At 41.6% G+C, this 12769-nt stretch overlaps 1 protein-coding gene across 2 annotated transcripts; it reads left to right on the top strand.

Moving 5' to 3' along the window:
- Window positions 1-4: 4 nt before the first annotated feature.
- Window positions 5-11482, top strand: LOC128575895 (60S ribosomal protein L36-like). Of its 2 annotated transcripts, none has more exons than XR_008377190.1 (4): window positions 5-75; window positions 1857-1957; window positions 4937-5035; window positions 5733-6130. XR_008377190.1 is itself a non-coding variant. In XM_053577675.1 (4 exons), the coding sequence occupies exons 3-4, from the start codon at window positions 5011-5013 to the stop codon at window positions 11415-11417; spliced, it is 345 nt and encodes a 114-aa protein (XP_053433650.1). In that variant the 5' UTR covers window positions 5-75; window positions 1857-1957; window positions 4937-5010; the 3' UTR covers window positions 11418-11482. The 2 variants fall into 2 exon arrangements, 1 of the variants encoding a protein (XP_053433650.1); XM_053577675.1 differs by lacking the exon at window positions 5733-6130 and adding an exon at window positions 11098-11482.
- Window positions 11483-12769: the final 1287 nt, after the last annotated feature.

Raw genomic sequence — 12769 nt, forward strand, 5'->3', positions numbered from 1 at the left:
ATCGGGCCAAGACTGACCAGGGGGAGGAGGATTTGATGCTGTTGTTTACTTTCTCTATAAGAGTTATTTATTCAGGTATTTGCAACAATTCATTTAAGGAGAGATTGGATTAAATGTCTTCTGTTTTGCATATTGTAAAGCTTAGTTAACGCTACATCCTTGCTGCTTAAACCTTGAAAAGCTTGAGTTAAATCAGAATCTCTGGGGGTGGGACCCAGACGTTAGTACTTCCTAGATGATTCTAATATGCAGCTGCAGCCGAGAACCATTGCCCTGATGACCTTGATACTCAAAGGATGGTCCATGAACCACCTGTTTGAGCATCATCTGGGACTTTTTAGGAAATGCAGTCTGTCTGGCTCATCTCAGATCCATTGAATCTGAAGTTGAGGGGGCATAAATGACGCCAGTATTGCTGGTTGCAAGGTAGATGATTTATTCCATCTTCCTGTACTGTTTTATGCCAGAAACTTTGATTCCAGGGACAGAGTTGATTTAGGCATGAATCTTATCTTGAAAGAGTTCACAATGTGGTCAAACTAGGCAAAGTGTAGATACACAGATACAAAAAATGCGACACAAAATAAGTGACCAAAGAAAGGCAAAGGTCAGATAAGTGTGCTGGGAATTCAAAGGAGCAATTTTTTTGCTCTTGCTCAACACAGCCCTTTACTAGAGGCTTCATGCATAAATAAATTTTTGCATTTATTCATTTGACGAATAATCACAGCCACCTCTATGCCAAGCCTTATGTTAGATGCTGGAGATACAAAAGCAGGGATCCCACTCAGGACAGCACACTCACTTACTGGGGAAACAGAATTAAATATGTGTAGATGGACAAATTACAGTCTGCTGAGTCTAACTCAACAATGAAGGTAGAGGAAAAGAGACTAAGGTACCATGGGAATGCAAAAGAGAGAGCAACTCACTCTACCAGGAATGGACTCAATGAGAAAGTGAAAAGTGAGCTGTGCAAAGTATCTTTCAATGTTTATCTGAAGGTATAATTTTGTGGGAAAAAATAGCAGAAATAGCAGGGAACGGTTTGTTACTAAGATTAATATGCTGAAGTAAGTGCTGCTTGGAATACTTTTCACTTTCATCCAATGACTTCCCTTTTAAGAGCAGGATCTGGTCCTGTCCATACAAAGACCCCTGAAGTTCTTTCTGCTTGGTCTGAGAACATTGGATATTGAACTGTGGGCACTCTTTATATGACAATTGCTTTTTTTTCCTATTATCTTTTATTTACTTGTATGTTTACAGCCATCCTCAAAGTTGGGAAATGAATTGCATTTCAGAAGCCTCTATCTCTTCTCTGAACTTCTGATTCGTGTGCCCACTGCCTGCTACCCAACATTTACAAATGGAGTCTCAGACTTATGTGTCCAAAAATTAAATTCTCCTCTCTCCTCTTTCCTCCTAGATTTCCCCCCAAAGTGAGGCTTATGTGCAATGGATTTTTTTTTTTTTTTTGTAGAAACAGAGTCTCACTTTATGGCCCTCGGTAGAGTGCCGTGGCCTCACACAGCTCACAGCAACCTCCATCTCCTGGGCTTAAGTGATTCTCTTGCCTCAGCCTCCCAAGTAGCTGGGACTACAGGCGCCTGCCACAACGCCCGGCTATTTTTTGGTTTTGCAGTTTGGCTGGGCCGGGTTTGAACCCACCACCCTCAGTATATGGGGCTGGCGCCTTACCGACTGAGCCACAGGCGCCACCCTGTGTAATGGATTTGACTGCAGTGAGCAAAAGTGAGGGAAGAGGAAAGCAAATGAAACTAGGAAGAGTGAGGAGCAGTCTAAGAATATGTTACTGAGCTAGTCATTGTTGGAATGTTTTCCCAAACCCTTAGGGCCTTCTACAAAGCTTTATGAAATGAGTCTCAGAACTGTTCACTGAAGGCAAGAATGGAGGAAGCATTTTTACATTGACTGCTATTGCCTTCGATCAAAGGTTAGTGCTCCTGGGCATCGACTGCTCCACACTCCAAATGGGGTGGTGATGGTGGATGCCAAACTGGACCCGCACAACCAGATCAGCACAACTTAGTGACAACCTGTTATAACATTTCTGATTCAAAAGTCAGTTTCCTGAATCAATTTTCCTAATCTATTTAAGGCAGTCATCTTTAGGGTGGAAGCTAAAGTTAGAAAACAATAAGATGAGAGACAGGAGGTGAAGGCTACACAGGACCTAAAAGGACCAGACCAGCTGTGTCAGGGCTAGCCTGGCTGAAGTGACTCCATCTTACTCTCATGACATGTGCTTTCCCTTTCAAGTCATCTACTTGTGTCTGCTGGGCTTTCTCACGTTAGATCCTTGTATAGTTTCCTCACTTCAACAGATTGCTTCTGCACATTTGCACTTAGGGTTTGGTGGGACTGAAAAGATCTAGCTCTAGTTTTCCCGAGGGAGAGTACTTCTCTGCCTCCCACTGCATGACCCTACAGAAGGCTAGCATCTGGGCTGCAACTCCCTACTGGCACTTTCCAGATATTTCACACCATGCTCTTATCCGTCATGAATCCTTCTAGCAGTGTAAGATCTGCTGGAATGAATGGCCTGAACATTAGGGCAACTTGCATCCCAGCCTTTCTAGGCAACATGTCCATGTGGTGGGCACTTCAGTTGTGTAGTAAGTTTGTTCCAGCAACCTTACTTCTGGGAGGCTCAGCCTAGTGGTCATAACAGGGGTAGCTATTGAGAAAAATTAGGTCATATTAAGAAGCATTTGCTTCAAGTGTATTCTTTGCAGCATTCCCAGATAAGGGAAATCTGGAAAACTATTGGTGTAGAAGATAAAAAAAAAAGAAAATCTGGGGGTTTAGGATTATAAGACCCATACCAGTGTCTCCATTCTAGATCTCAGAGTTCCATTATTTTTCTGTTAGGATTCTGTCTTAAAGGATGTTTCAAGGCTGTGCATTGGAACTCCCTAGCATGTATGCCGCTCTTATGATTAAATTGGGGCTGATATTCAGGACAGTCTGCTCAGCAGCTACATTGCCCTGGTGGCCCTCTGGCTTTTATAGTATGCTCTTATTTGATAGCTGGATGAATTGAGCCTATAATTTCCTTTTTTTTTTTTGAGACAATCATGCTCTGTCATCCTGGGTAGAGTGCTGTGGCATCAGAGTTCACAGCACCTTCAAACTCCTGGGATCAAGCAATCCTCTTGCCTCAGCCTCCCAAGTAGCTAGGACTATAGGCACCTGCCACCACAGTTAGCTAATTTTTGTATTTTAGTAGAAAATTCTTGCTCAGGCTGCCCTTGAACTCCTGAGCTCAGGCAATCCACCTACCTTGGCTCCCAGAGTGCTAGGATTACAGAAATGAATCACTGCACCCGGCCCAGTTATTTCCTTTTATTAAGAACTCCAAAGCAGTTAATAGAAGTAAGCCTGCCTTATTATTATAATTGCTTCCATAATGCTTGAGTTCCATACCCACAATATAATCCAGTGCTTTGTCTTCTGCCTGTACCTCATTCCAATCTACAATGTTTAGAGTCTTAGTAATTGTGACCCTATTGCATGCCAGAGGTTATCACCACTTCCAGTTTACCACTCAATGCTTACCACCAGTAGAGGTCTTTACTGTCTTGTGATCAGTGTCAGAGGGTCCAGCCCCCAAATTCTAGATTGAAGAACTGGTTTACTAAAGCCACTTTTGGTGCCTGCATTCCCGTGAAAGTAGAACCTGAGTCAGAGTCCCATACTGGTCATTTACTTGAGAATATGAGTTTAAGGAATAGAATTGGAGTTCAGAGGAAATTAAATAGAGAAGAAGGAAAAGCCAGTTCAAGGAAATGTTATTGAACTGACTCCTGCCGAGAGTGACTAGTTGATTGATCCTATGGTATAATACTTTCTGAGAAGCCTTATGAAGTGTCTCAGACTCTGCATGTGATTGAAGAAAGAAGAAAGCATTTGGCCTCTGGCTTCTGTCTGCCATTGGTCAGAGCTTCATCACACACTTCTAGTTGCACATATGCATGTAGGGCTGGTTTCTGTAAGGCAATCTGTGTGATGACATGAGATGCAAATCCCATACTGAGGGTGGAACGAGAGAGGTACAGCCTCTGTGAGATGCCTGCACAGAATTGGCTACTGTAGCAGTACCTAGAATAAGAGGTAAGTCTGGGAAGATTTAGAATGGAACCTGAGAGATGTCCAAACACTGCTTGCCTCCCAGTTTTCTCTATTTGAGTTAATGATATCTCCATCTTTCCAGTTGTTAGGGCAATCTTTGACTCCACTTTTTTTCTTTCTTTTTCTAAGAGATGGGGTCTTACTATGCTGCCCAGGCTGCCCTCCAACTCCAGGGCCTAGGGGTGTGAGCCACTATGCCCAGCTGTGACTCCTCTTTTTCTCCCACACTTTATATCCAATCATTCAAGTAGTCCTGCTGGTTCTCCTTCAAAGTATATCCAAAATCTGGACACTTCTCTCTACACCCCATGGCCACTCTTCACTGGATTACTGCCAGTGTTGTGTCTCTTCCTGAATTATTATATAAGCCTCGCTGCCATAGTAATGTTTTTAAAGCATGGATCAAATCATGTTACCCTTTGCTCAGAACCCTTCAATTGCTTCAGAGTAAAGGCTTTCCCCACCCACTGGGAAAATATCCCTCTTTGATATTTTATTCCTGTTTCTCTGACCTCCTTGTTGGTTCTACAAAAGTTCAGGCAAACTGCCTCAGGACCATTGAACTTGCATGGAATTATTTTCTATTAAATATCTGACTTTTTCTCAAATGTTACCTCAACGAGGCCTTCCAAGGTTTAAACTAGCCCCCCCCCAACACTTTTCCAGCATTATTTATTTTCCTTTTTCAGTTTTTTTTCTTCATGGTTCTTACTACATTTTGACATACTGTATATGTTAAATTTTTTGTTCATTTGTTTACTTACTATTTCTCTTTCTCTAGAACAGTGATTTTCAACTGGCGTGCTATGAAAGGATCTTAGGCATGCCATGAAAATGTTTAAAGATCATTAAATTATGTTCAACAGAAGTTCAAAGCACAGTAAGTATATTCTTTTTTAAATTATTTTCTTTTCGTATCAGGATAATTTAAGTGTGCCATAGATGTTTAACTATAGATTGAAGTATGTCATGAGATTAAAAAGGTTGAAAAACACTGCTGTATAGTGAAGCTTTATGAGAGCAAGGATTTTTATCTGTTTTGTTCCCTGATATATTCCCAGTTCTTAGAACTCAGACCACTATCTAATACTTCCATAGCGCTTACTGTGTGCTATCTACTATTCTAAGTACATTATATGTATTACCTAATTTAATCTTCACAACTACCCTATAAAATAGGAACCTTCATATCCTCATTTTAAAACTAGAAAACAGAGGAACTGGTTAAGTATGGGACTTTAGTCCCCCCACTCCCATGCCCAGGGGTAATTGCTTAAAGGCATTTTGTTCCCAACTGGCTACCTCACCCATTAACTTCATGTTCCTGAAATTTGTGATACTAAGAATGAAACTGCCCTCACAAATTAATGAAGGGATGCAATGCAAGAATTAGAGTAAGGACCCCAAAACTCTGAGAAGGAACTGGCTTAGCTAAAATAATGATAATGATCAGCCACTGTCTGCTCATTTGCTTGATAATAATCACTGTTCCTCATTAACTTCTTTACCCTGGAGCCATGCATAGTAGTCAGTTATGGAGAATCTTAACTTTGTATAGAATATCACTTGTTTTTGAGATTTCTTCCAGGTCCTGCATTCCAGTGGCTGACTGACCCAGCCAGCCAGACCAAGGAACTAACTCAACTGGTCTTGGCCACCCCCTCACCCCAAGAAACTATAGTCCAGCGATAACCTGACTCCCCTAGATGGTGGTTCATATCAAAGGACTGATGGTTCCACCCTGAACCCAGCCAATTAGCAGATTCCAATTGCCTAATCCTCTGCCCACCAAACTGTCTTTACAAACCCTGTCTCCCTGATTCTTGGGGAAGTAGATCTGAGAAATTCCTTCCATCTCCCTGCTCAACACTGTGTGGAATAAACTCTCTGCTGTAAACCCTGCTATCTCTGGATATTGGCCTCCTCCTGAGCAGTGGACAGATAAAGCTGGTTGGGTGGTAACAAGAAAAATGTATAGCCAGTGTGGTTTGGTAAGCATCTTTTTATTTTTATTTCTTTCAGAGAAAGAAAAGATCTCAGGGGATCTCACTCTGGCAAGATCATAGGACACTACAGCATATAATTCCTAGGTTCAAATGGTCCTCCCATTTCAGCCTCCAGAGTAGCTGGGAGTATAGGAGAGCCACCACTCCTGACTAATTTATATTTTTAGAGATGGAGTCTTGCTTTGTTGCCCAGTCTGGTCTTAAACTCCTGGCCTCAAGGGATCCTCTCACCTTGGCCTCCAAAAGTTAGCTACCATGATTGGCACTTTTTCCTTTAAAAACCCACTTGTAAATGCTGCTAATTGGAATATTCAGGGAACTTTGAATCTATGGTCCTGGTTGGCTTTGAGTTCAAGTAAACTCTAATTATGTCTTCTGAATCTTACTAAGGTTGACAGAACTCTTATGCAGACTTTGTAAGCTATTTCTTATAAAGCACTTGTCACATTAATAATCATTCAGTAAATGGGTGGCTGTTATTATACTCAGGTTGGTTTAGAAGATTAAATTGTGTAGACTTATGTTCTTGAAAAATGTATAATAGTCACTCAGTTGCTTTCCTTTCATAGAAAGAAGACTGCCTATGTTAACATAGGTACATATGAGGTAATCTCTTATCTTTGGAAAGCATGAAGTAATTTTTCCATTGTTAATGAGCTCCACAGGAATCGAGGCAGGATGCAGTGGTTCATGCCTATAATTCCAGCATGTGGGGGTGGCAAGGCAGGAGGAGAGCTAGAGGCCAGGAGTTCAAGACCAGCCTGGGCAATATAGGGAGACTCTGGCTCTCTAAAATAAATAATGAATGGAATAACAATAAAATAAAGTTAACTGTGTGTGGTGGCATGCACTCATGTTCCTAACTACTTGGAGGCTGAAATGAGAAGATGACCTGAACCCCAGAATTTGGAGGCTGCAGTGAGCTATGATGGTGCCACTGCACTCTACCCTGGATGATGGAGTGAGACCCTATCTCAAAAAAATAAAAATAAAAAAGGTGAAGAGTAGTAAATATTGATGACTTACATAGATTAGTTATTTCCTCAGAGAAATCAGTCTTGTTACTGTGCATGATGAAGCAGAGATGTGAAGTTGTGGAGACTTGATCTTCTCAGGGCACTGAAAGCAACATCTGCTCATTTTGTACCTTTTGAGGTGGGAAGATGTTCCTTTTCCTCAGCTCGAAAGCCCTGAGGGAGAAGGGGCAGAAGTTCTCCACCACCTTTGAAGGCTGTGCCTGAAGAAGTGCCTATGGGTGGCAGCACATCTGGCTTTGAGGATGTTTTTTCATATTTTAGTGAGAAATCTGACAGATCTCATAGAAATGGACTTTCACAGAATTCACTTTTATTGATGTCCAAACTGTCCCTTAATTTAAGTCTGACTGATATTTTTTCTCGATTTTATTTTTAATTTCAGATTGATGTGAGTGTACAAATGATTAGGTTACATCATTTACATTTGTTAGGTAAAGTCCAAGTTGTAGTTGAGCCCTTCACCCAGAGGGGTGCCGTGTCCCTACATTGTGCCCGTTAGGTGAAAGCTCCCCCAGCTCCCCCACCCCACTTTCCCTCCTTCCTTCCAGCTTCCCCCTACTTGAATGTGATTGTACTTTTCTCTGTGGGTGTGTAGTTGTTCATCTACTGGTTTCATATTAGTAATGAGTACATTGGATAATTGCTTTCCCATTCTTGTGATACTTTACTAAGGAAGATGTTCTCCGAATCCATCCAGATGAATACAAAAGCTATAAAGCCTCCATCTTTTTTTAATGGATGAGTACGTCCATGGTGTATATATACCATACTTTATTTATCCATTTGTGAGTTGATGAGCACTTGGGTGATTTTAATGTGAGTATGAAGCTAAGGAGCTTTCAAATGTCTCAAATCATTTACATTTGTTAGGTAAAGTCCTTATATAAAGGTAAAGTTTATATAATTATATTTTTTCCTTATTCCTAATTTTGAGGTGTTTTATTATGCCAGTTACTTTGATTGTTCTCTTTTATATTCCCTCACATTATTTTCTTAAAATTTAATGATGCAAGAAATAACATCTTTATCAGAGATATCAGACTATTAGCACCAACACAAAAAACATCAAGTTAAGGCATAGTGACCCATGCCTGTATCACAGCACTGTAAGAGGGTAGGGTGGGAGGATCCCTTGAGGCCATGAGTTGGAGACCAGCCTGGGCAACACAGTGACACCCCATATCTACAAAAAATAAATGAGCCTAGCATAGTGGCACATGCCTGTAGTCCCAACTACTTGGAAGGCTGAGGAAGTGACAGACGTAAGAGGTTACATGAGCTATTATGGCACTACTGCCCTCTAGCCTGGGCAACAGAGTGAGACTGTGTCTCTAAAGAAAACCAAAAATCAAAACACCAAGTAATTTGGGGATAGGGAACAATGAGCGCCACTGTGCTCCACTTCCCACATTCTTTATTTTATAAATGGCTTACAGCAAGTAAGAAGTGTCTGTTTTGGATTTTGTTACAAACAAATGTAAACAGCTGCACATAATGCTTCACATTTATGTGCAGCCTTATAGGAGGAAGTCAGAGAGCCACTAAATGAGAGTGGTGATTGCCTGCATAATGTTAATGAAACAAATTTTACCATTGCATATTAATTAGGTATTGGATACATATTTGAACAAGGGAAAGTAAGATAATAAGACATGCGAATAAATATGAAGGGTTGCAGAATCACATTGCCCCTCAAATTTTTTTTTTTTTTTAATGCAGCTGCCTTATTTAACACATGTATTGTGGAATGACGGTATAATAAAGAACAATGTATTGTGGGATGATGATACAATAAAGTTGGCTGGGGGTGGTGGCTACACTTATAATCCTAGTACTCCGGTAGGCCTAGGTGGGAAGATATTCTGAACTCAGGAGTTTGTGAACCTTCTAAGCAAGGGTGAGACCCCATCTTTATTAAGAATAGAAAAATCAGTTAGGCCTTGTGGTGGATGCCAGTAGTCCCAGCTACTCAGGACACTGAGGTGGGAGGATCACTTGAACCCAGGAGTTGGATGTCGCTGTGAGCTGGGTGTACCCATGTCACACTAGCCTGGGCAACAGTGAGACTGTCTCACAATAAAAAACAATAAAGACAGAGACTGCAAATGCACAGAGCTTCCTGCACATACTCTGGGAGAGGCTCTCAGAGTGCAGGGGTCATCTCTCACCTAATTCTGAATCTCTTCTGGGAATTGGCCACCGTATAGATACTTTGGCTTTAAGCAGAGATTAATAATTCTCACTATGACATCACTAATACATTTGGGTCAAGTGCAGGACACAAGGTTTTCTCTTTGCTGCACTTGGAGAATTCAGGAGCGATGGCACTGGCAAGCCTGGACCTGCACCCTGGAAGTATAAGCAAACTAAGATGAATATCACTGAATACATGGGCTGGATTGTATTTACTTTATGAAAAATCATATTTCAATTTGAATCCTCTAACTGCTTTAAACTCATACCCCTCCTTTATCCCAAAGTATTATTAAATTGTTTACCATTTGTATGGATACAATGCAACAGGAAAATATATTTTCAACTATACTAAGTAGTAAGTGTTTAAACAACTGTAAGTTACTTTCTGGTAAGTAGCACTTAAACCATGCAAAGGTTGTTGCTATTATTACTCAGTGACAGGCCGTGTAGATAGTTAATTTTTACCATTTACGAATGCACCCTTGAGAATCAAAGACTTCCTGGGAAGAGCATGAAATAAGCCCCAAGACTGTAGCTGCTAACAATTGTGTATAAATCTGAGACTTCTGTACTAAGCTTATTATTTATTTTCCCACAGAATCTTCAGTCTTTCAGGCAAAATGTTTAGAGTTGGTAGTGAGCAAAAAAAAGGGATAATTGAACCATGAAATAGAAAAGCATAGTTGTTAGGAGAAATTCAGTGAAAGTGGTCTGAATTTAAGTTCTTTGGTCCAGAATAGTTACATTAGAACAATGTACAAAATCTTGACATTAAGTCCAACCATCAATAAAAACTTGGTTTATCAAAGTTAGTTACCAAATTTCCATCTGCATAGTTGAAATAAATGGTCTCTGAAAGCTATAGATACAAAAAAATTTACTTTGTTTTCTTGACAGTGAAACTTAAGTGGGGCTTGTCAGTCTCTCCTTTGGGAGAGAGTTACATGTGCTTTTACTTGTTGTAATATTCTTGGCAGTGGTAATTCTTAGGACAGTCTATTTTCTGGTTTTTGTTTGTTTAAGAGTAGGAAATTTTTTTTAAAGCACAATGAATTATTTATTTTCTTAATATTTTCCTTTTTTTTTTTTTTTGGTAGAGACAGAGTCTCACTTTATCGCCCTCGGTAGAGTGTTGTGGCCTCACACAGCTCACAGCAACCTCCAGTTCCTGGGCTTAGGCAATTCTCTTGCCTCAGCCTCCGGAGTAGCTGGGACTACAGGCGCCCGCCACAACGCCCAGCTATTTTTTGTTGCAGTTTGGGTGGGGCTGGGTTTGAACCCGCCAGTATATGGGGCCAGCGCCCTACTCACTGAGCCACAGGTACCACCCGATTTCCTTAATATTTTCAATGATGTTTTCTTTCTTCATTTTTCTTTATGTTAAAATACACAGAACATGGGCGGCGCCTGTGGCTCAGTGAGTAGGGCGCCGGCCCCACATGCCGAGGGTGGCGGGTTCAAACCCGGCCCCGGCCAAACTGCAACAAAAAAATAGCCGGGCGTTGTGGCGGGCGCCTGTAGTCCCAGCTGCTCGGGAGGCTGAGGCAAGAGAATCGCGTAAGCCCAAGAGTTAGAGGTTGCTGTGAGCCGTGTGACGCCACGGCACTCTACCCGAGGGCGGTACAGTGAGACTCTGTCTCTACAAAAAAAATACACGCCCCTTCCGCCGCGGCCGCCATTGGAGTTTCCTGCTGTTGTTGCAGCCATGACTCTGCGCTACCCCATGGCCGTGGGCCTCAACAAGGGCCACAGGGTGACCAAGAACGTGAGCAAACCGAGGCACAGCCGCCGTCGCGGGCGCCTAACCAAACACACGAAGTTCGTGCGGGACATGATCCGAGAAGTGTGTGGCTTTGCCCCTTATGAGCGGCGTGCCATGGAGCAGCTCAAGGTCTCCAGGGACAAAGGGGCCCTCAAGTTCATCAAGAAAAGAGTGGGGACACACATCCGTGCTAAAAGGAAGCGGGAGGAGCTGAGCAACGTCCTGGCCGCCATGAGGAAAGCAGCTGCCAAGAAGGACTGAAACCCCCTTCCCTCTGTGCACAATAAAACCTTTATAGATTAAAAAAAAAAAAAAAAATACACAGAACATAAAATTTGCCATTTTAATCGTTTTCAAGGGTACAGTTCAGTGTTATTAAGTACATTCATAATGTTATGCAGCCATTACCACTATCTATCTCTAGAATTCTTTTCATCTTGTAAAACTGAGACTTTGTAGCCATTAAATAACTCTACATTTACTTGCCCCTCAAACTCTGGAAACCCCCATTCTATTTAGTGATGTTTTCTTTTAGGAGGATATTCGGTGCCTCATGCCTGCAGCCCGTCCGCTGCAGCCCATCCCCTGCAGCCTGCCTGTCCGCTGCAGCCTGCCAGTCCACTGCAGCCCAGATAGACCATATTCTAGTCTTCCTATAGGTGCACCAGCAAGAGCTAAAGGCTAGTTTTTAATTCTCTCAGAATTATGGTTGGTTGCCACACAGTGTCCTTGTGGCAATAGTCAGCTGACACAAAGAGAGGGCACAGACCGTTGCTATTGTGTTCACGGCTGCTCTCCATGAGCGCTGATGAGGGTTTATAAAGGAGACAGCGCTTGTCCATCTCGAGGACACTGCTGGCTGGACTGAAATTATAGAGCTCACTTGCACATTGTCATCTAAGTTATTGTGTGTCTGTGATAGGAATGACTCTCCCGTGGTTGTGTTGTGCAGCCTGAATGTCTGTGTGGATGACTCTACTAGTCTCACCTCCTAGGACCTATGAGTTTCAAACTGCTTGCAGGAGATAAGGTAAAAGAGGAATAAAATAGAATAGAATAGAATAGAATAGAAGAAAGTATAGAGAAATAAAGATATTTTGGCTCTCAGAGGAATTAAATTTAAAACGAGTCAGGGGAAGAAGACAGAGAAGGCGAAAGGGAGAGAGAAGAAACAAGAGGAAATAACGCTGATGTGATCAGGTCTGCAGTGAGTACCTTGAAATTCCTTAGTGAGAATTGCATGTCAAAAAAAAAATAATAAGTACGCATATCTTTAGTGCCTCTTGTGTATAACCCAAAGGTGAATAGATGCCATCTTTGTTCTCTGTATAAATACATCCCTCTAATAAAGGAAGTGGTCACTTTTGTTAACCACAGTCTGAACTTTTCCCCCAAGAAGCAAACACATGAATTATATGGATAAGTTTTTATTCACTGGAGAGGGCAATACAAGGCTTAGCACAGAATACATAAGATTCTTCTGACATGTTAGCAGTAATTTCACTGCTTGTCTTCATCAAAAAATGTTTTGACTTCTTTCCCTCCTTATTGATTCTCAAAAACATGAACAATTTTTAACACAACTAGATAACCAGGTGTCTTGGTTTCAGAGA

This window comes from Nycticebus coucang, chromosome 23, assembly GCF_027406575.1.
Source record: "Nycticebus coucang isolate mNycCou1 chromosome 23, mNycCou1.pri, whole genome shotgun sequence".
In the NCBI taxonomy this organism is placed as follows: domain Eukaryota; kingdom Metazoa; phylum Chordata; class Mammalia; order Primates; family Lorisidae; genus Nycticebus; species Nycticebus coucang.

What these genes read in the sequence shown, in the direction of transcription:
- LOC128575895 (XM_053577675.1), top strand. Translation starts at nt 5,011, where the DNA reads ATGTTCAACAGAAGTTCAAAGCACA. An exon ending in CAACAGAAGTTCAAAGCACA is followed by an intron (nt 5,036 to 11,097) that starts GTAAGTATATTC and finishes CTGTTGTTGCAG; the next exon opens with CCATGACTCTGCGCTACCCC.